The sequence below is a fragment of the Tupaia chinensis genome, unplaced genomic scaffold, assembly GCF_000334495.1.
Source record: "Tupaia chinensis unplaced genomic scaffold, TupChi_1.0 Scaffold000048_1, whole genome shotgun sequence".
NCBI classification, from domain to species: domain Eukaryota; kingdom Metazoa; phylum Chordata; class Mammalia; order Scandentia; family Tupaiidae; genus Tupaia; species Tupaia belangeri.
The window spans coordinates 1,090,709-1,113,592 of record NW_006159506.1 but is presented as its reverse complement, the minus strand read 5'-3'; the positions used below and the strand labels follow the sequence as shown (position 1 = coordinate 1,113,592).

Genomic DNA, 22,884 nt, shown 5'->3' with positions numbered 1-22,884 from the left:
AAAGCCCTCTAAATACTAGCTCTAGAAATTGTACATTGGGGAACTCACAGATGGTATAGTGGTTATGTCACTAGACTTCCGTGTATTTGACCATGGTTCAAGTCCTGGACCAGGCAACTTAAAACTCACTCCCAGCACATGTGCCCAAAATCCTGAGAGGGGACTGGAGAAGAAGGGATTGTGGCATAACCATTCCCCCTGTGGGGCGATTTCTTGTTTTCTGTCCCTCTGTCTCTCTAGTAAGTGCACTTGCCCTCTGGAAAAATCCCTCTTAAAAAAGATTGCCAGATGGTGTTTTCTTCGTTGCATTCTTGGGATGAAAACTCTTCCCTCAAAAAAAGGGAGTGACAAGACTTAAAAGTCTGTTCCTGTCTGAAAAACACTCTGACACACTGACCATTGTGTATGCAGCAGTTCGTTTTTAAGCCTCCCTCAATATCTTTAGAAGGCCTGAATTTAAATTTCTCATGTAAGACCTTTAAATATGTTAAAAGACAAGAAATGAAGAAAACATAGTTCAGAAATCTATCATGCTGGCCACGAATAAGCATAATAAGCAAAGTTTTGTTATACGTCTAAAGTCTAATATGTGGTCAACCTATTTTTTTTTAAAGGTTGTTGCCATAGGGCTTATGTGCTTGCTGGAGGGAGACAGTGAGAGGGAAAATGAGTAATCAGCCCCCCCGAGGAAAGGGCCATGCTTCAATCTCTTGTCTTCCACTCTCCTCTTAGGATTTTGGGCATGCATGCACATGCACCCAGCATGATTTTCAAGCCACCATGTCTGAGACTCAAACGGGTGTTGGTCATGTGGGAGTCCAGCGCCTTATCCCCCACACCACCTGCTGGATCTATGTGGTCAACTTTATCTTTTAAAGAATTATTTATTTAATTTTATTTATTCAATCATTTATTTTAATTTGACCAGAGGAGGGGGGTGGAATGTGAGAAAGCAACCACCGGGTCTGGGACTCAAATCATGGCCACCCATGTGGGAGTGTCCAGCACCTTCATGACCATGCCACCTGCTGGCCTCCCATGTTGTCAACTTTTTAACAAATTAATGTATGATGGCAACTGCTCATTGAATGCATACCATGTGCCTGATAGCTTGCTAAGATTTTATTCCTTTTCTACAACTCATAACAACCTTTGGCATGGATTTCCTTCCTTCCCTCCTCCCTCCTTTTTTCCTATCTGTTTATTTATTTCTTCAATGAGAGAGAGTGAGAGTGAGACAGGCACCCCAGCAGGGTCCTCGCACCACAATCTACCCCCAGTCTGAGCCACCTGGGATGCAGGTACACCTGACAGGTGTAGGTGTACGCATTTGTCAGCTAAGGGAAGAAAATGGAGAAGTAGAGAATTTGCTCGGAGTCTCCCATCGGCTAAGGGGCAGTGCTGCAATTTGATGTCAGCTGTGCCAGATTCTAAAATTAGAGGAGAAACTAAGGAGAAAAGGACTACAGGGCCAGCCCCATGGCCTAGTGGTTAGGGGAGCTGGATCCGACATGGCTGACTGTGACTCCAATTCCAGCCCTGGTTACTTGAAAAGCACACTGGTCACATGTGTCCGTGTACAAAAATCCCAAGTGGATGGAGGAATGGAGGAGCAGGGATTGCGGTGTGATCGTGCCCTAATGAGGGAGGTCCTGTCTCCCCGCCTCCATCTCTCCCTCTCTGACAAACATACATACCTTCTAATAATTTTTTTAAAAAAAAGAAAAGGAAGACAAGAAGCACTAGTAAATGAATTGAGGAATGCCCTAGCTTGCTGCCTGGCAACACCCCCCTGTTGCTCTGGAATTGCAGCCTAAGAGTGGTTAGAGAACGAGGAGCCCAAATGATCGGAGTGACGTGGAGGAGAAACTGTCGAGGGGCCGCTGAGGGCCGAGGTGACCCGTGAACGGAGGGAACAGCTGTTCACCTTCTGTGCCCGGAGAACCAGGTGTTTGGACCAGGGTTTCTCACCCTGGGCACTGCTGGTGCTTTGAACCCAACGATTCCTTGTCATAGGGGCTGACTGTCCTCGCACTGGGGGATACTTCTCCCCACTGGATGCCAGCAGCAGCCTCCCCTTCCTCCCGGCATTAACAACCACCATGCCTGTAGGCATCACCAGGTGATGCTTTGGTGGGGACCAGCAGATGGTGTAATGCCTAAGTTGCTGGACTTCCACGTGGTCAACTGCAGTTCGAGTCCTGGACCCAGAGGCTTAAAACTCACACTGGGCACATGTGCGTGCGTGCCCAAAATCCCAAGAGGAGAGTGAAGGAGAGGGGATTGAGGTGTGGCCATTCCCTCTGGGGGGATGATTTCTCACTTTTTGTCTCTCTGTCTGTCTCTGTCTTTCTGGTGAGCACACTCACCCTATAGCAAAAATCTCTCTCAAAAAAAATTGAAAAAGAATTACAAGAATTGCTGCTGGTTATGGTCCACATGTTAATGCCAGCTGTAAGGAAGCCTGGTCCTGGCTGCTCAAAAAGCCTTAGTTAAAAAGAAAATAATGAGCCAGGTGGCAGCACTGCAGTAACACAACCACACCCTTATGAGAAGGTCCCAGGTTCACATCCCAAGGCCTGCCTGAGCATGCCAGGTATACCTGTGTCCCAGGTGGCTCCGACCAGGGGTAGGTTGTTGTGCAAGGACCCTGGGGTGCCTGTCTCACTCGTACTCTCTCTGTCTCTTTCTCATTGAAGAAATAAATAGACAGATAGAAAAAAAAAGAGGGAGGAAGGAAGGAAATCTCAGAGTATTGCCTGTCTCAGAGACCTCGCTTCCACTTTCCTAACTGGCCCTGCTCTCCCTTGCCCTTGGTTGTCTTTCACATCCCCCACTCCATCACAGCTCATCTCTCCTGCCTCTGAGATTGCTGAGATCTCCCAGTGTATGCATCTCCAGTGAGCACTAGCAGGTGCCAATTCCCCCAGCCTGCCACTGCTTCCAACCTCAGATCTCTTCAGCCTCCTCCACCTTGAAGCTCTCCCTGATCACTCCAGGCCTCTCTCCTCTTCTCTACCTGGTGGCCTGTCACACTCCCCACTGGGCCTGCCCTCCTTTGTGATGCTGTTGCATGCTGGGATTTCCTGGGGAGCAGAGGCCCAGGTCCTGGACCCAGAGGCTTAAAACTCACACTGGGCACATGTGCGTGCGTGCCCAAAATCCCAAGAGGAGAGTGAAGGAGAGGGGATTGAGGTGTGGCCATTCCCTCTGGGGGGATGATTTCTCACTTTTTGTCTCTCTGTCTGTCTCTGTCTTTCTGGTGAGCACACTCACCCTATAGCAAAAATCTCTCTCAAAAAAAATTGAAAAAGAATTACAAGAATTGCTGCTGGTTATGGTCCACATGTTAATGCCAGCTGTAAGGAAGCCTGGTCCTGGCTGCTCAAAAAGCCTTAGTTAAAAAGAAAATAATGAGCCAGGTGGCAGCACTGCAGTAACACAACCACACCCTTATGAGAAGGTCCCAGGTTCACATCCCAAGGCCTGCCTGAGCATGCCAGGTATACCTGTGTCCCAGGTGGCTCCGACCAGGGGTAGGTTGTTGTGCAAGGACCCTGGGGTGCCTGTCTCACTCGTACTCTCTCTGTCTCTTTCTCATTGAAGAAATAAATAGACAGATAGAAAAAAAAAGAGGGAGGAAGGAAGGAAATCTCAGAGTATTGCCTGTCTCAGAGACCTCGCTTCCACTTTCCTAACTGGCCCTGCTCTCCCTTGCCCTTGGTTGTCTTTCACATCCCCCACTCCATCACAGCTCATCTCTCCTGCCTCTGAGATTGCTGAGATCTCCCAGTGTATGCATCTCCAGTGAGCACTAGCAGGTGCCAATTCCCCCAGCCTGCCACTGCTTCCAACCTCAGATCTCTTCAGCCTCCTCCACCTTGAAGCTCTCCCTGATCACTCCAGGCCTCTCTCCTCTTCTCTACCTGGTGGCCTGTCACACTCCCCACTGGGCCTGCCCTCCTTTGTGATGCTGTTGCATGCTGGGATTTCCTGGGGAGCAGAGGCCCAGTCAAGGCCCTGGAGCCCCCAGTGCTAGGTGCACAGAGCATGCTGGAGGCAGGACCTCTGTGGGCCGGGGCCTTCGCCGCACTCTGATGTTAAACCTTTGGCGCCTTCTTCTTGCCTTTCACTGTACGGCACTGCTGGGTGGCCCTGGGGGAGCCCAGACAGATAGGCGCAGCGTGGGCTGACTCCCTTCTACCCCTGCAGGCTCCCTGGCCATGAAGGTCTGCAGGAAAGATTCCTTAGCCATCAAACTCAGCAACAGACCCAGCAAGCGAGAGCTGGAAGAAAAGAACATCCTCCCGAGGCAGACGGATGAGGAGCGGCTGGAGCTGAGGCAGCAGATCGGCACCAAGCTCACCAGGTAGGACGGCGGTCCCCCTCTGTCCCTGCGGCAGGACTGCTGGCTCCACAGACGTCAGCAGAAGTGTCCGGTCTCATCCTTAGCCCAATCCTGGGTGTCTTGAATAACGTAGTGCAGGCCCAGTGGGTGGGAAACATCCCGGGGCTTTCCCTGCCATCCTCGCTCCACACTCATCCAAGTCTGGCCAGTTTCGCTTGATTTAAGGTTCAGGGAGAGACTAGGAGGCAGGTTTTCAGGGAGAACAGCCGCCTAGAGAAAAATCACCATCCTGCAGTAGAACCGAGACTTTCTGCCACCCCGCGGTGGAACCGAGGCTTTCGGTAGGCGGGGGGGGGGGGGTCTTCCAAAAGTTCATGGAAAATGCGTATGATGTAAAATTATGCACGGATTTCAAAACCGTTTTGCACCAAAATAAATGCGTACTTGAAATCCATTTTTTCACAGGCCTTTTGGAGTGCTCTCCTGTATGAGTTGTGGTTGGGTTACGGACACATCAATCCCATGACTGCTCTCTGCTCTGCTGTTAGGGAGTTGTCACGCTGTTTCATGACTACACTGGGATTCTTCCTGTTCACCGTTTGTGCCCAGAGAACCAAGTGTTTGAACCAGGGTTTCTCAGCCTGGGCACTGCTGGCCCTGTGGACCCAACGACTGCCCCTTATCATGTGTGGATATTATGAGTAGTGGCTTTGCTTTATGTCTTAGTAAAGTATTAAACCCTTCGTGTGTGCTCCTAATCTAGGGTGTGTTTACGTGGCAGTAAGTGACATCCATTGAGCACTTTGAACTTGCCAGGTATTCTTCATACATGTCACGTGTGTGAAATCATTCCATTTTTGAGCCTTCCTAGGAGATAGGTGTTTTATGCCCATTTTGCAGATGGAAACACCACACACGAGAAGTTCAGCCGCCTTGCGTCATGGCACACGGAGCAGCCCCAGCACGCTCCCTCTGGAGCAACCCCCACCTGTCTTCTGTGGGACAGTGAACACACAGAGCCCCTCCCGTGCACCCGGCACTGTGCACCACGGAGCGTGCAAATGCCTGCCAGCGTCCAAGCTGGACTGGCTCTCTCGTTAGCAGCATCGCCGCTAGGAATTCACTTACATATTCTCTTTGCTGTGTCTCTGTTTATAGAATGGGGAGTTATAAGAATTAAGCACATGTGAGTCAAGTATTTAAAATGATGCCTGGGGGCCTGCAGGTGGCATGCTGGTTAAGGTGCTGGACTCCCATAGAGCAGACCACGGTTTGAGTCGTGGACCCAGCACCTTGATAATCACACTGGATGTGTGTGCGTGCCTGCCCAAAATCCCAAGGGGAGAATGGAGGAGAAGGGATTGCGGCATCGCCGTCCTTCCTGGGGTGGGCAGGTGGTTTTTCACTTTCTATCTCTATCTGGCGAGTGCACGAGTACATGACCAAAAATACTAAATGAATTCATTAATTGAAGTACATGATCCCCAGTCCATAGCAAGCGCTCCGTTACCTGTTACTATTATCAATATTTCATTTACTCCTCCCAGCAGTCCCGTCATGACTATCATGATCATCTTCATGTTGTACAAAGGAAGAACGTGATTCACAAAGAGATGATGTGTGCGGGGACTTCAAAAAGTTTCTAGAAGAATGGAATCGAAGTACAAGCTTGTTTTGGTGGAATAATTTTGTGAAATCCATGCGTAGATTTTTCATAATAGGCATTTTCATGACCTTTTTGAAGGCGCCTTGTAGACATAGGTACTGTGTGATGGCGTGCTGGCCTTCTCTCCGACCTGACTTATTTTGTTACTTAAGGGCAGCTTCTTTCTCGTGATCCACTTGGTTTCCACCTGGGGGGCAGTGTGGTAGTGGTTTTATGCAGGTCAATGCTGATGGATGATCTGGCCTTGCGTCATGCAGTCTTTCTAGCCACAGAATGGAAATCTCTAACCATCTGCCCCCTGCCCACACCATGCATCCATTCAAGGCAGAATGTCTACAATGAGGTTGACCAGATCTCTCTTAATATCTTCTTGGTAATCACTCACAACTACATGGGAGTCCAGAGACATAGCCATTACACCAACTGCTGGTCCCCACCCAGCCTGAGTTTTAAGCCACCAGGTCCAGGACTCAAACCATGGTCAACTACATGGGAGTCCAGCGATGTAACCATTCTGCCAGCTGCTGGTCCTGAGGTTGATTTCTTCTGGAGGCTCTGAATGATAGTCGGTTCCAGGCCTCTCCCCTAGCTAGTAGTGTGCTAAAATCTGTGGCATTCCTTGGCTTTGTATGTGCATCACCCTAATCTCTGCCTTCATTTCCACAAGGCCTCCTCCCTGTATGTGTGTCTCTGTGCTCAAATTTCCTCTTAGTATAAGACCTCTGTAGTGCTGCAGTAGAGCCTGCCCTGATGACCTTGTTTTAACTTGATTACCTCTGTAAAGATCGCCTCTTCAAATAAGAGCAAATGTATCTCAGGCCCAAAGAGGTATTGGCACCAGCGAAGCCAGTAGACAGGAGACTGAGAACAAGGCATGGTGGGAACTGGGGCAAGATGAAAAGCCCAGTCCTTAGTAAAGGGATTGTCACTGTTCAGCTTTGCAGAAACCAACTTGTCAGACCTTCTGAAAAAAAATCTGGATTTTTAAAAATAATAATAGGAGTGGTTAAAGTGCTGGACCACATGGTCGGCTGTGGTTTGAGTCCCAGACCCGGCAGCTTGAAAGTCAAACCAGGTGTGTGTGCATGTGTTCCCAAAATCCCACGATGAGAATAGAGTAGAAGGGATTGCGGCATGGCCATCCCCCAGAGGGGTGATTTCTCACTTTCTGTCTCTATCTCTGGCAAGTGCATGTGCCTTTTAGCAAAAATCTCTCAAAATAATAATAATCATCATTTCAATTTTAAAAAGTTTTTTTTTTTTTTGAGAAATTTCTGCTACAGGGCGTGTACACTCGCCAGAAAGACAGAGAGACAGAAAGCAAGAAATCACCCCCCAAGGGGAATGGCCATGCTGCAATCCCTTCTCCTCCATTCTCCGCATGCACACGCACCCAGCGTGAATTTACGCCACCGGTCCAGGACTCGAACCATGGTCAATTACATGGGAGTTCAGCGACATAGCCATTACGCTAACTGCTGTTCCCCTTAAAAAGCGTTAAATAGACCAAACAGTATGATTGTGGACTGCCTTGGGCCCAAGGACCCCATCTCAGCTCTAGCCCCCCTAGTTTCAATCTCAGACCTGGAAGCCATGGTGTTTCCTGTTACAGTATACTCATGAAGTCTGAGGGTGCACACCCCACAGGGATGAGCTTGAGAGACACGGATGTCCCGTGTGTTGTCAGCATGTGTGTGTGCACAGGTACATCTGTAGAAATTAGAGCCATCCTCTGCAGGATCCAAATTCACTTGAACATAAATATTTGTGTGTAGATAGATCATAAAAATAGCATACCATATTCCTAGAAAGGACGTTTGTTCCGGCCCTCTGTGTTTCAGAAACGCACCGAGGTAGTTTCCAGAAGGTTTACAAGTGACTCTTGATGACTATAGTGAGTTGACCGAGGAAGCTGGTTGCCATCACAGTCCTGATTCCTTTTCCTGAACACGCCCAGATTTGGGGATCAGGATTTAGGTGAAAGCACCCGATGCACTTGATAGAGTTTCCATCTAAACTTCGCGCATGCAAACTAGCAGTAAGCCCCATGCTGGCGATCAGCTGGCGTTTCCGCTTTTGAAAAACACCACAATTCGCACTCTTTTATTTCTTTATTTTAATTTAATTGTATTGATCAGTATCATTTTTATATTCCCCTTAATCACATGTATCTTGACAGTGAATTACATTTCTTTTTCCAGCCCGATTACCCTGCACATCGGTTAAGACAAAGCCATTACTGGCCACATCATTATCATCATCAAATAGTTTGTCATCATTTTTTCAAATTATCATGATTTATTCACATTGTTTTTTTAAACATTCAATCGCTATATATCTTTTGCTTGTAAGAAGAATGTACCCGACATGAAGGACTTCTCAGACCAGTCCAGTTGAGAGTACCATATGTTACCATCAGCAGGTAATAGACCATTTCTGTGTCCCACAGTGTCCCGCCTCTCTTTCTTGTTCTCTTTCTCTGTACTCTCCCCTTCCCCTCCCCTCAGCAGGTAATAGACCATTTCTGTGTCCCACAATGTCCCGCCTCTCTGTTCCTTCTCTTGTTCTCTTTCTCTGTACTCTCCCCTTCCCCTCCACCCTTCTTCCACTTCTTTTTTTTTTTGTTTTTTGGCTGTAGGGCACATACACTCACTAGACAAAAACAGAGAGAGTGAGAAAGTGAGAAATCACCCCCTGGAAGATGGCCACAACACAGTCCTGTCTCCTCCATTCTGCTCTCAGGATTTGGGGCACACAAATACATCCACCCAATGTGCTTTTCAGGTCTCTGGGTCCAGGACTCAAACTGTAATTGGCCATGGGGATCCAGCACCTTAGCTACCATGCCACCTGCTGGCCCCCAAATTTCTCTCTCTTATCACTTAAAAAGCTGCCTTCAGCCCAATCTCTGTGGCATCATAGTGCATGGAACTGAAGTCTGGCATCTGCGTGCTGGCCACAGGGAATTTGAGTCCCCAGCCAGGTCAACTGAAAGCATGGGGAGTCCACGAGCCTGTCCCCAAGATCCTGGAAAGTTGAGGGCTCCACAAAGGGGATCGTAGCGTGACCAGTCTGAGTCCCCGCCGAGTGTCTCAGTGACCTCTCTCGCTCTCGCTCTCTCCTCTCTCTCTCTCTCCCCTGTGTGCATGTGTGTGCACTCTTTATTTTTTCACACATTTATTTATTTGTTTTTTAAGATATGATTTTTTACACTGCCAGATTTGGGACTCGAACCGCAGTTGGCCATGTAAGAATTCAGCACCTTAATCACCATGCCACCTGTTGACCCCATCGTGTGCTTTTTATTCTGAATAAAATAAGCTTCTCCAAAAAAAGCCACGGCCTTTATATTGATGAGGGGTGAATGAGATAGGGAAAGTGGACAGAGCATGATGTGGCCATCCCCAGGAAACCCAGGCTGTTCTTCTCGCCTATTTAGAATTTAATAACGCACTAGAAAGACCAAAAGATCCTAAATCCGCATTTTATACTCCTGTGTCATTCTCACTGCTGTCGCTGTAAGTAAAACATAAAATAATACGTGTGCAGGATTATGTGCTACTTTAAATCCTAATACAGTATTCAAGGGAGAAAATTGAAATCCATTTTAGTCGCTCACAGCACACACAATAAAAGGCAGCACTCCTGACTTCCGAATGTAGCTGCCTCGCGTTTATGGCTTGGGAAAATTGGGACTATGATTCTGACACACCAGCCCCCAGCTCCAAGGTGGCAAACAACTTGTCCCCCTGGAACCGACGAAGTAACGCCAAGTGTGAGCTGGCATCTCCCCAGGCTAGGTAATTTCGGCTGCTGCAAAAACACTTTCTAAAAATAGGAAGAACAATCAAAGGCCGTATGAATTCAATTCAGCGTGGGCTCACGTTGTGTCCCTGGGTACACATCCCTGTGAATTACCACTCGAGAGAAAGTGGGGTTAGGAAAATAGATTGGAGTGAAGACTGGAGGAGCTTCTTGTAGCCCTGGCCCCTGCGTCTTGCCACGTTGTTATCTTCATCGCCATCAGCATCATCTCCATCCTCATCTTGGTAGGGTAGGCCCCATTTAGAGGGGACAAGACATAGAAGGCACTTGTACCTGCTCGTCTTCCGGTCTGCAAAGGTTAGGTGGAAAGAATGGGTGACGTTTCCCCTGGCCCCTGAGACCTCCCGTAGAATTGCGAGTAGATGCTGGTCACCGAGCTGAGACCGCGGATGAGACCGCACCACGCCAGGGTGCACACGACCCCAGCGCAGTTACAGGATCCTGCTGCACTTCCGCACTTGCATAACAAATGCACGAACACTTAGGGAAGCCCAGCAGCTCTCAGCGCATTTGGCATCCCTCAGGAACTCAGCACAGAATGGAAAATCCTCCTGAAAAGCCCTTCAGGAATGCTGACACCTGAAAGGTGTGCAGATGAGCCGGGACTGCGGCACTGCCTGCTTGTCTGATGGGCTCAGGAGGGTTTCTGGTTTTCAGTGAAAGGTGAGAAGGCTGTCCTGATAAGAAGCTTTGAGCAAGGCCCACAGGGAGGAGGTGGCATGACACTTCAAAACCACCCATGTAAGGTTTCTGGCACCGGGACATAGGTCACGCTCATCACAGGGCCCCACGGCCATTGGACATGTCTCAGAGCCCGTGAGCAACGTTTGCAGCCCCTTGGCCTCTTAGCCCAGCTCCCAGCTGCTCAGAAATGCAGTAGAGACTAAACCTTTGACATTCTGCTGCCAGGACAGTGTCGGAGCCCTGACTCTGTATGTGTGTGTGTGTGTGTGTGTGTGTGTGTGTGTTGTGTATAGAGTGAAAAGGTCAAGTATAGAATGAAAACACACAATCATTTATCATTGAAACAAGAGCAGAAGAAACAGAGACGGAAGCTCTAGAAAGGTAGAGGGAAAACTAGGAGAGGGTTATGTGATAGAAGCCAAAGGGAAAATGTTCCAAGAATAATGGTGTGGGTTCACCAAGTTGCATTTGGCCAACAAGATGCATTAAGTGAGCGCAAAATGTGTCCCTGGATTTAGTGACGTGAAGGTCATTGGGGACCCTAACAAGAGCTATCATGATGGGGACAGAGGCCAGATTGCAGTGGGTTAAGAAGTGTAGATGGGGGGACCAGCAGGTAGTGTGGTGGTTAAGGCGCTGGACACTCCCACATAGCTGACCATGGTTTAAGTCCTGGATCTGGTGGCTTGCTTTCTCACTTTCTTTCTTTCTTTCTCTCTTTCTCTCGCTCTCGCTCTCTCTATACATATGTGTGTGTGTGTGTATGTGTGTGTGTGTGTGTGTGTGTGCGCTCCGGGAGGAGAGAGGTCACCGTCTGCAAGCCCCATGCTGGCAGTCCAGGAACAAAGCCACATCTTGTCAGGCACTCCCAGTGCCCTGCGTCTGTGGCTTACAGCTGCCCCGGCAGCCTGTGCATTTTTCGGTGATACAGTAAGTGCAGTGGACTAAAGAGCTGCCTTCTACCCAGAGGGGACAGGGCTGTCTCAGTGTTTTAACACTTGCAAAGGGTCTTCTTTCTTTAAAGGCACTGTCCTTGGGAATTACGGGTTTAATTTTGTTTTACATTTCAACAATGGCTTTTTAAAATAACTGAGCATTTCAGCAATATTTCAGATTTCAGATGTCAGGGGCAGGAAGGACATGGGTATTTACAAGGTAGACTTAGCAGAATGTTTGAATCTCCTGGGCTGCCGTAATGTTCACATGAAGAAGCTCCTCTTTTTTTTGGAGAGGTTTTTGCTATAGGGCGTGCGCTCGCCAGAAAGACAGAGAGAGACAGAGAGACAGAAAGCGAGAAATCACCCCCAGGGAGGATGGCCACACCGCAATCCCTTCTTCCATTCTCCTCTCAGGATCTTGGGCACACATGCACATGCGCCCAGCATGAGTTTAAGCCACTGGATCTGGGACTCAAACCATGGTCGGCTACATGGGAGAACAGCTCCGTAACCATTATACCAACTGTTGGTCCCCAAGAGGCTCCTCTTAAGTTAGGTCAAGAGGAGCCTTCAAACATGGAGCTGGGGGCCAGCAGGTGGTATGGTGCTTACCGGGTTGGACTCTCACATGACAGACCACAGTTCGAGTCCAAGACCCAGTGGTTTAAAAATCACACCAGATGTGTGTGTGTGTGTGTGTGTGTGTGTGTGTGTGTGTATACCCAAAATCCCAAGAGAATGAAGGAAAAGGGATTGCAGTGTGACCATTCCCCAGAGGGTGATTTCTCACTTCCCCTCTCTCTCCTGTGAGCATTCTCGTTAAGCGTGTTCTCAAGGGATTTTCTCCTAGTTGTCACTGGGGTACTCTGCAATGATTGCTGTTAGTCTAAGCAGGTGGCAGGAAGAAGGTCCCCTTTCTTGGACAATTTGGGTAGGTGAAACAGGGACCTGCTTGTGCATTGTAGAGACCCCTCCCAGGGCAGTGGCCCCAACACATGTCAAGTACAACTTTCAAGCCTTTTGCTGTTGAAAAAACGCCCTCCCATCAACACTCCTCTAATACTTCTCCAACCTGTGATGTGGTTGCTGTTAAGGGGCCCATTTTGTACGCAGTGTCTTCAAAAAGCTCATGAAAAATGCATGTTATGAAAAGAAGAACTATAAGTGAATTTCAAAAATTTTGCACCAAAATGAACTCCTGCCTTAATTCCATTTGTCCATGAACTTTTTTTTTTTTCAATTTGCCAGAGGGCACGTATTATCACCAAAAAGTGAGAAAGCACCTCCTACATGGGATGAGCACATAGCAATCCCTTCTCCATCTCTCCTTTAGGGATCTGGAGCATGCATGTTCACACACGCATGCACATACACACACACACACACACACACACGTGGCATGTTTCCTGAGCCGCCGGGTCTGGTCAGCCATGTGGGACAGCTGACAGCACCACACTACAGGCCGGCCTCCATGAACTTCTCTTGAAGTCCCCTCCTAGATGAGGAAATGGAGCTGATGACCTTAGGGATCATGAGTAAAAGATGAGAAATGAGACAAGTTCCTTTTCCGTGATGGGAGAGATGGTTGGAAGGCCCATGCAGTGGCACCCAGCAGGCTGTGGAAAAGACACTCGATGCTGATCAAAAACCCCCCTGGGCCCCTCTGTGATTCCGGGCCTCCTCTGCAGTAAAGCGAGGTCATCCGAACAGTGCTACTGAGGGGACTGTGAGCAGAAGCAACACGCATGTCCCTCTACTCCCTCTTCCCTTGCCCTCGGGATGGAGCCAGGTGTTCCAGAAGCAGCTAACGACTCGTGAGATAGCAGAGGCCACAGGGTCCACAGGAGGCTTAATTCCACTGAGAAATAACCACGGCTGAAGCTGCTGGGCCTTAGGTTTCCCTGTTAGGGCACTGAGCCTCACTTACTAATACTCTAGCATAAGGGACCAGCAGATGACGTAATGGTTACATTGCTGGACTCCCACGTAGTCAACCATGGTTCGAGCCCTGGACCCGGCAGCTTAAAACTCATGCTGGGTGCATATGCATGCGGGCCCAAAATCTTGAGAAGAGAATGGAGATGAAAGGATCTGTGGCATGGCTGTCCCCCACTGGGGGGTGATTTCTTCTTTTCTGTCTCTCTGACAAGCACACATGTCCTAAAGCAGAAATATCTCCAAAAATAATAATAATTAATAAAATAAAATAAATAGGGGCCAGCAGGCGGCTCAGTGGTTGAGGCACTAGATTCCCACATGGCTGAGTGTAGTTCAAGTCCCGAACTTGGTGGCTTGAAACTCACACCGGGCACATGTGCATGCATGCCCAGAGTCCCAAGAAGAGAATGGAGGAGAAGGGATTGCGATGTGGCCATCCCCTGAGGGGAGGGGAGGGGGCAATGATTTCTTGTTTTCTGTCTCTCTGTCTCTGTCTCTCTGGCAAGTGCATGTGCCCTATAGCAAACAATTCTCTTAAAAAGATAAAATTTTAAAAAAAAGGAAAAAGGTGCTTCACAGCTAAACAAAGCTGGATTAAAAGAGTTTTTACAATTAGCACTCGGGACACAGAGACAAGTGGCTCAGGAGTGAAGCATAGCACGTACCTTGCCCAAGGCGTCTGAACTGAGGCCAGGATGTGGGGGTCACCGAAGGCCCACGTTCTCCGAATTCACGCCAGTGAATATGCTTCTGAGATCCAGGTTAGCACAGCGACTCGTGGAAATCCAAGTCCTCTCAATTAGAGAAAACCAAGGTCCCAAATCAACATCGCTTTTATTTAAAGGGAAAACAAGCTTAAGTACAACAGGGACGTCCCCAAAAGAAACAGTGGACACGAGCTGGATGAGTTTGCTTGATAGGAGTTGAAGGTTAGCTTGTTTCTCGGGGGCCAGTTACTGAGGGAGACCATGGAGCCTTAGCTCCATCAGCTGAGGCTATCGATTAAGCACCTACTGCGCGCACAGCATGAGCCCAGAGGCCACTTAAAAGGTACATAGCTAAATCTCCCTCTCAGGAGGTTGACTCACTAGTCAAAGGCTACTCATTGTTCTCCAGTTTATGAGAGAGCAAAGGTTATGGGAAAATAGCATTAAACTATGAGTTTACTTTGTACCAAAAGAAACCATAATTGAAATCCATGCATAGTTTTTTCGTCATGGGCATTTTCCATGAATTTTGTGAAGACCCCTCAAAATCTGCAAAAGAGTTGATGGCAAGCTCTGTGGGAAGGGTGCAGATCCTCTGAAGCGTGTTTATTAAGAATTCTCAGGAGCGGGCAGGGGGTGTGGTCGTTAGGGCACCGGACTGCCACATGGGCGACTGCTGTTCGCGTCTCAGACCTAACAGCTTGCTTCCTCACTTTCCAGCTCTCGCTATCTCTCTCTGGTCAAATTTAACAATAATAATAATTAATTAATAAAAAGAATTCTTAAAAATAAAAAGAATTCTGTGTTCTTTAAATGGCGAAGTTGGCCTTCCCAGTCTTCAGAGTAATTTCCATCGTACGCGGTGGTCCTTCCCCCTCACTCGCTAAATTTGGCTTCAGGTGTGATTAGATGCACTCTTCCTGCAGCTCACACCAGAGCGTGTACGTGGTCCTGAATGTTTAAACAGCAGACCTGGATTCGAACCGAGAAATGTGCGGTGCAGTTGTTTCTCATGTGCCTCCTCCTGCTCACTGGCAAAGTATCTCCAGCCACGTGCGCAATGCTAATAGGAGTAATTCATTTTATTTATCTTCATTATGTTCATTTCGCGCCGGTTAGAATGCCAACATTTTTAAAATAGCCTCCCAAATTGCATAGCTGCCTCACTAAATAGTCACTTTCAGACAGAGTATGAGCAGGAAAAACAGTCCAAGGATACGAGCCCTGGAAAATCGCTTTTCTCTCTGATTTGAAAAGCAGTCCTTTTGAAATAGAAGTGAAGACACTTCTATTTTAGGAAGTCCGATCATGAAAATTTCATGGTCTCTGCCCATCGAATCATTAAAACAATAGTTCTGAATGGGCAAGCTTCTCGCTTCCTTTGAAAAGACGCAGGCCGATACGGCAGTGGGCCTGGGCAGGTAATCCGTGTATTGAAAGAGATTTTCCGGGGATAAAGCAGCCCTCCTTTGACTGGCGTGATTTTCCTTGTTCTGATCATCTCCATAATGTAACTTATCAAGAGCCTTTTCAAAAGATGCCAAGATGAGTCACTGCGTCTTCCTCTGCATCACAACGTCATGATGGGGCCAGCCAGGGAATGGTGGCAAAGGCTGCTGAATTTTACATGGCTAAACACACCGAGCGGGCATGCTCAAAGTCCCAACAGGAGGGAGAAATGGAGGCGAAGGGCTTGCAGCATGACCACTCCCCGCGGGAGGTGCTGTCTCACTTCCTCTGTCCCTCTCTGCTTTTTTCTAGTGATCACACTTGCCCTCCGGCAATGTATTTCTTTTTTTAATGCCATTCTGAGGGAGCTGAGTTGCACAAATTTGGCTGGAACAGTAAACCTGCCACCTGCACGAGCTACCCCAGGAAGCCTGGTCTGCTCCAGGCGAAGGCTTCAACTTGCCCTCCCTACGTGAGCTGGAGGTGCCTCTGCATCTATGGAAACTGAGCTGCTCTGTCAGAGGCACATCCTTGAAGCACTCCAGAGAGCAGCTGGGCTCCCGCTCTGTCTCGGTTCTCTGTCAAGTGACCTCTCTCAAGTCCTTAATTGGCAGTGCCAGGACCAGCAGATGGCCTACTGGTTACGTCTCTAGACTCCCACGTAGTCGACTGCAGCTTAAAACTCACACCAGGCGTGTGTTCGTGCATGCCTGGAATCCGGAGAGGAGAATGGAGGAGACAGGATTGCAGCATGCCATCCCTGGGGGAGGGGGGTGATTTTGCACTTTCCCCCTGACTGTCTCCGTCTCTCTGGGCGAACACATGTGCCCTAAGGCAAAAGCCTCAAAAAGAAATTAGTTATCATTGATTTACATCATATATTTTACGATATCTGTGTACAGTAGCTGTTAATAATGTCATACGGATATATTTGCTGCACTCCCATATGGCCGGCCACAGTTCATATCCCAGACTTGGTGGCTTGAAACTCATGCTGGGCACCTGTGTGTGTGTGCATAAGATCCCAAAAGAAGAATGAAGGAGAAGGGATTGTGGCATGGCCATCCTCCCTGGGGAGGAGATTTCTCCCTTTCTATCTCACTGTCTCTGTCTGTCTGTCTGTCTCTCTCTTCCCAGCTAGTGCACATGGCCTAAGGCAAAAAACCTCTACAGAAAAAAAAATAAATAAAAGGTTTATGTTAACAATTGCAGAGTCAGGAGTCAGGAAAGAGGGGAGGAAACCAGTCTTTTCATAAAGGAGAATGAAAGATAACCTAGCAAAATAATGTGGCTAAGTTATCTCCCTGCCCTCGTGTATCTGAGACGCTTGGGATTTTTGTGTCTTAGTTCCCAGGTGTCTAAAGAACGTGTCACATCATTCATTTTCCCAGAAATAGGAGCACGAAAGCAACCCTAGAAAATGGCTGGGAAAGTAGCGGTAGTCCCACCGAATGAGGAGGGAAGGGCCAGTGATCCCACCCCATCCCCTGGCATTGCCTCACCTCCACCCTCTCGGGCCACAGTTGGAGTGAGGCGTGGGAAGAGACAGCTGGGGTCCGTTGTAAACTTCCATTTCTTGCCCTTCTCTGGAAGGTGATTGGAGGTCGAGTGTTGGTTACTGACCAGCAGTTGTGTGTTGTGTACTGAGGCCCAGCCAAGTGGAAGCATTGGGAAAATCTGACCATCATCTTTTGTGAATGAATGAATAAATGAATGATAACATGTTCGTAGTGTCTGGCTGAGCCCGTCAGCCTAACCGTGGTAGAATCCGTGACAGTCATGCTTAGTGGTGAGCCCCAGAACGTTCGCTCCTCATCAGATCCCTGTTTGTCCTATCCCCAGAATTCGGTTGTCCCTCAGAAGCGATATTCCTTAAGGAAGTAAGGACCATCGGTACAGAGGCTCCTGGGTTCATCCAAAAAGACTGTCTGGAAACTTTCATTGCAGTTCCTCCTGGATCTAAATCATGTCATTTGCTGGGACTCAGACAGCTGTAGGCATGCTTGGTGGACAGAGAGAGAGAGAGAGAGAGAGAGAGAGACCTCAACAGGGAACTGGTGCTGCAGGTCCACCCCCAGGTTCAGCCAGCCCCACATTGTGAGCATGTCTGCCTGGGTGCTCAGGGAGGTCTCAGGACCCGAACCCAGAACCTTCCTACTGCTCAGCCTTGCAGGGTCTTCCACATCACCCCTGTGCCACCATCTGGTCCCTCGTTGTCTAACAGTGTGTAACACACACCCCATCGTTATTCCAAAGCAGTAGCTTATCTGAGAGGTCCTGAGGCCCCATGGTTCCTTATCTCAGCCACACGGCCTTGCTCAGGGGCTACAGCCTCCAGAGAGTAAGACCAAAAATATTCCTACAGGTGTCACCTCTTGAAGTATTTGAGGTAAGTGGCCTTTTTCAAGTTCCCAAAAATAAGCTCTCCTGCTTTGTACTTGCTCTTGAAAGGGACGTCCACTTCTCGTTTGGCCTTCCCAGCACTCCTCCATGGCAGGCCAGCCAGGTGTGGTCATGACCGTCGGTCACGGAGAAGTCGGGCATGCAGAGGCCAAGCCACGAGTGTACCGAGGGGTCCTCCAGCTAATGACAGACGCAGGCCAGGCTGCAGGCTCGGGGTCCCACCTCACTTTGTCACTGTCCTCGCCTGGAGCCAGGCCAGTTGCTCATCGCTTGAAGGGAGTGACAGCGAGGGGAAAACTGGCCATCACTGACTGACATTCCTGGAAAGAGCCGGTGCCTGGCTCGACCACACGTACCATTGTTTAGAAAAGGCAAAAAGACATCGTGAGGGGAAAATGCAGAAGGTGCCATTCGGCCTTCTCTCTCTGTCCACAGCAGGGGGCCATGCTTATCCCATGGGCACAACTTCAGGTTGAGGTGTTAATTAGTTAATGAGCAAAAAACTCTGTTGAGCCCCGCCTGCATGCCAGGCTCTGTACAGAGTGCTAGGGACACGGCAGTCACTACAATGCAGCTGCAGCGCATTCCTTGGGCCATTCAGAATCCAGCCAGGAAGACTGTCACCTGAAGGGTCCTATCGGTGCCATGGGTAAGGCCACCACCAAGGCAGGGAGCTCAGCAGACGGAGCACTATTTTTTTTTTTTGAAGTTTTTTGTTTGTTTGTTTGTCTTTTTGCTACAGAGCAAGTGTTCTCACCAGAAAGACAGAGAGATACAGAGAGACAGAAAGCCAGAAATCACCCCCCAGGGGGGATGGCCACACCACAATCCCTTCTCCTCCATTCTTCTCTCGGGATCTTGGGCATGCACACACACGCGCCTGGCGTGAGTTTAAGCCATTGGGTCTGGGACTCATACTGCAGTCGACTACCTGGGAGTCCAGCAATATAGCCATTATGCCAACTGCTGGTCCCGAGGGAGCACTATTTACCCCAGGAGACTCAGCCAAGGCATCTGGGTTCCCTAACCCTGAGAGCGTCACTGGGCCCTCCCATGGTGCATGAGGGAGAGAAGGGGGCCCTTCCACTGGTGTTATTCTAAGGGGAGTGCAAACATTATTCTTGGGCAGTGTCAGGCCACAAAAGGCTGTTGGCAGAGGAGAAAAATTATCTATGACCTTCCCCTCCTCCTGCCTCTCCCTCTGCCTGTTTTTGGTACCAAAATTCTAGAAGTCTGACTGAGCCTGGTAGTCAGAGGATTCTCTTTGGTCCAGCTCACAGAGATATAAAGGTTGAGACTGGCAGACGCACTGTAGCTTGTTAAGGTCTCACGTTTGTTGAGGAGGAGTCCCATTTTACACTTAAACATAATAATAATGATCAATACAATTAAATAATTGTTTTTACAAAGGGAGCCAGCAGGTGGCATGGTGGTTAAAGGCACTGGACTCCCACATGGCTGACCACAGTTCGAGTCCTGGACCTGGTGGCTTGCGTTCTCTCTCTCTCTCTCTCTCTCTCTCTCTCTCTCTCTCTCTCTCTCTCCCTCTCTCTCTCTCTCTCTGACTCCCTCTCTGTAGAAAAATTTAAAAATAATAATGACAAAATTAAATAATTTTTAAAAAGTAGTTCTATTTCAGTCACTGGCATGTGTGGTACTGCCACCAAAGCCACCCTGAAGGAGAGGGAACTTCTGGGCTTTCTTCATACCTGAGACCTGCTTCAGAGGTGTACAGGGAAGATTGCAGACTTGTGAAGCCTAAGGAAGAAGACAGTTCCAGAAGCAGCTATTAGTCAATGTGTGGTCTGATGAAGAAAGAGGGGGTAGGGGCTAGCAGGTACTAAGGTGGTTAGGGCGTTGGACTCCCACATGGCCAACCACAGCTCAAGTTCCGGCTTGAAAATCAGACTGAGCGCATATGTGTGCGTGCCCAAAACCCTGAGAAGAGAATGGAGGAGGGATCATGGCATCGCCATCCCCCCCAGGAGACAATTTTTCACTTTTCATCTCACCATCTCTCTCTCTCAACATAGCAAAAACTTAAAACTAGATAGATAGATAGATGATAGACAGACAGACAGATAGTAGGTAGGTAGGTAGATAGATAGATAGATAGATAGATAGATAGATGATATTCGATAGCTAGGTAGACAGATAGATAGATGATAGATTGATAGGCAGGCTGAGTAACATGAGGGTTCTGCTGAGGCAATGGGTTAGACAATTAAGTCATCACTGACCTTAACAAGAACAGATTCCGTATCGCAGGGCTCCTCCTCCCTGGCACTGCTGACTGGACGGGGTGGCTCTCCATTGTGGGGCCCGTCCTGTGCGTCGTAGAAGGGTTAGCAGCAGCCCTGGTCCCTACCTGCTAGGATCCCGTAGCTCCCACCCAATCCTGACCACCAAAACCAAGGCCAGATGTTACCAAATTGCCCCCAGTTGAGACCCTGTCCTGTAGGGTGGTGTAGACAGAGCTGGGTTATTGAGGGCGGGGGCCTGGACTTCTCTTTTGAGTCAAAAGGAGACAGGTGGCAGGTGTCAGCTAGAGAAGAAGACAGTCTTGTTTGTTGTCATTGGTTTTTTTTTCTAATGGAGGTCTCCATTGTTGACCCTAGGGAGAGAGCTAGAAAAGAGGAAGATAAGGGGTAGACAGGGAGCAGCCTTCATTTCATCATTTCCCAAAGTGAAGTATCTCCACGTACCAGCCTCCATGCCAGGCTTGTTTTCTCACTGTCCCTCTCTCTCTCATTCTGTCCCTCTCTGGTCAAATTAAAATAAAGTTAAATAAAATAATTCTTTAAAACAACAAGTGCCCCAGCCCCTGTGAGACCTGCAGGAAGTTTCCAAGTGAAGGAGGAAGATAGAGTTCAGCTCATCTCCCTTTGCCCCAGCCCTGCCAAGCCAACTCCACTTGTTCCAGTCTCCCATCTGGGGAACCTCTTAGGAACCCCGGGCCCCTCCTGCCTCAGGAGGGAGGACTTGTTCCCTGTCATTCTCCTGAGCATCTTTGTCTCCCTCTTTCCATTTGTCAAGAGATGCTATTCCCTCCCTCTGGTGCTCCGTTGTAGGAAACCAAAGTTATGTCTGCTTGTCTTTGTCCTGAAAATGCAGATCCAGCCTCAGAAATCCAGCCCTTAAAGTCAGGGCTCTCAGGTTGTAAATGCTAATGAAAGCTGTGACCTTGGTGTTCTGTGCAGGCGGAAGGCTCATTAACTCTGCTCCGCAGAACTAATCCTTGTCGGAGTCGCCAGCAAACCTACATGGGTTTTGTCACGTCTCTGGGGAGAGGCTGAAATGCGTGAAGACAGTGCTCCCAGCCTTGCATTTACTTAAAGCATTTTGCCACTAAATTCTCAACAGATCTCTTTTTTTCTGAGGCCAAAACTGAAATGCAGTTCAGTTTTTGTTTTTATTCCCCACCCCCCACAGTCTTTCCATGCAGAAAGGCAACCTCCAGCTTTTTTGGTTCTTTCTTATGGTCACAAGTTCAGACTAGGGGCCATCAGGTGGCATGGTGGTTAAGGCGCTGGACTCCCACATGGCCAACCGCAGTTCAAGTCCCAAATCCAGAGGCCTGAAACTCACACCAGATGCATGTGTGTGCGTGCCCAAAATCCCAAGAGGAGAAGGGATTGTGGCATGGCCATCTCCCCAGAGAGTGAGTTCTCACTTTTTCTCTCTCTATCTCTCTGGCAAAGTGCACGTGCCTATAGCAAAAATCTCTCTTAACCAACAAACAAAATAGAGTCCAGACTACAAAAAGGCAAGATTCATCCTTCAATTTTGAAAAAGACAAGCCTCACATATTGCTGTTGCTGTTGCTAGCACATGGCATTTAAACGGACCCAGTGATTTTGCGGTTCATGATAAAGGGAGAATCGTTTAGCCACGGTCCGTGGTGAAGAAGAAATCATTTGAAGTGTGGAAACAATTTTGCTGCTCAGATATTTTATAAACTAGGGTCACATACAGGAGAGCAAAGCTATTTAAGATCACTTAAAACTACATTGAATGCTTAATTTCTGAGAATTTATTTTATATGAAACTTGAACTTTGAAAAAAAAGTTTCCCTTGTAAGCTTGCATCTAAATGGTCACATCCAGATATAGGTATGTGGTCAGGACTTTTTTTTAAGAGGCTTTTGTCTTACGGTGTGTGTGCTCACTGGAGGGGGAGAAAGAGACCATGAGAGGGAGAGTGAAAAATCACCCCCCCCCAAGGAGGATGGCCATGCCACAATCCCTTCTCTTGCATTCTCCTTCCAGGATCTTAGGCATGTGCGCATGTGTGTGTGCACACACACACACAGCATGATTTTTAAGCCACCAGGTGTGGGACTTGAACCACGATCAGCCATGTGGGAGTACAACAGCGTAACGCCCTGGTTAGGACGTTTTAAATTTAATGTTAGTCTAATTCAGAAACAACTTATAAAATCTACAAGCAAGGTGTGACTAAGGGAGATACAGCATCTTAGAAGGTGTCCCAACTTTGACTCTTAGAGTTACCCGCTCCTTGAGATCATGCATTTAATTGGCAGTTTGATTGGAACCAGCAGTTAGCATAATAATGGCTATGTCACTGGACTCCCATGTAGTCGACCGCGGTTCGAGTCCTGGACCCGGTGACTTAAACTCACACCAGGCGTGTGTGCATGTGTGCCCAAATCCTGAGAGGAGAATGGAGGAGAAGGGATTGTGGCGTGGCCATCCCCCTGGAGAATGATTTCTCCCTTTCTGTCTCTCTTTCTGGTGAATGCATGTGCCCTATAGCAAAAACTTCTCCCAAAAAAAAAAGAAAGGAAGGAAGAAAGAAAAGAAACAAAGAAAAGCATCCACTGGGTTCTGCTCTTCAGCTCTCTGTGACTCAGTGCTTCTGTGCAGGGCGGAGCAGATGGCGGACAGGGCAGAGGATGGCTTTACT

The 22,884-nt window shown here is 48.4% G+C and overlaps 1 protein-coding gene across 4 annotated transcripts in view; it reads left to right on the top strand.

Annotated features, from left to right (window-relative positions):
- Nucleotides 1-22,884, top strand: part of LOC102474151 (phosphatase and actin regulator 1) — a 418,994-nt gene that overhangs the window by 369,048 nt on the left and 27,062 nt on the right. For all 4 annotated transcript variants that reach the window (XM_006141181.3, XM_014590989.2, XM_027774820.1 and 1 more), the window contains one exon: nucleotides 4,213-4,369. In XM_006141181.3, the coding sequence (XP_006141243.1) occupies nucleotides 4,213-4,369 (157 nt within the window). The remainder of the gene's footprint in view (nucleotides 1-4,212; nucleotides 4,370-22,884) is intronic.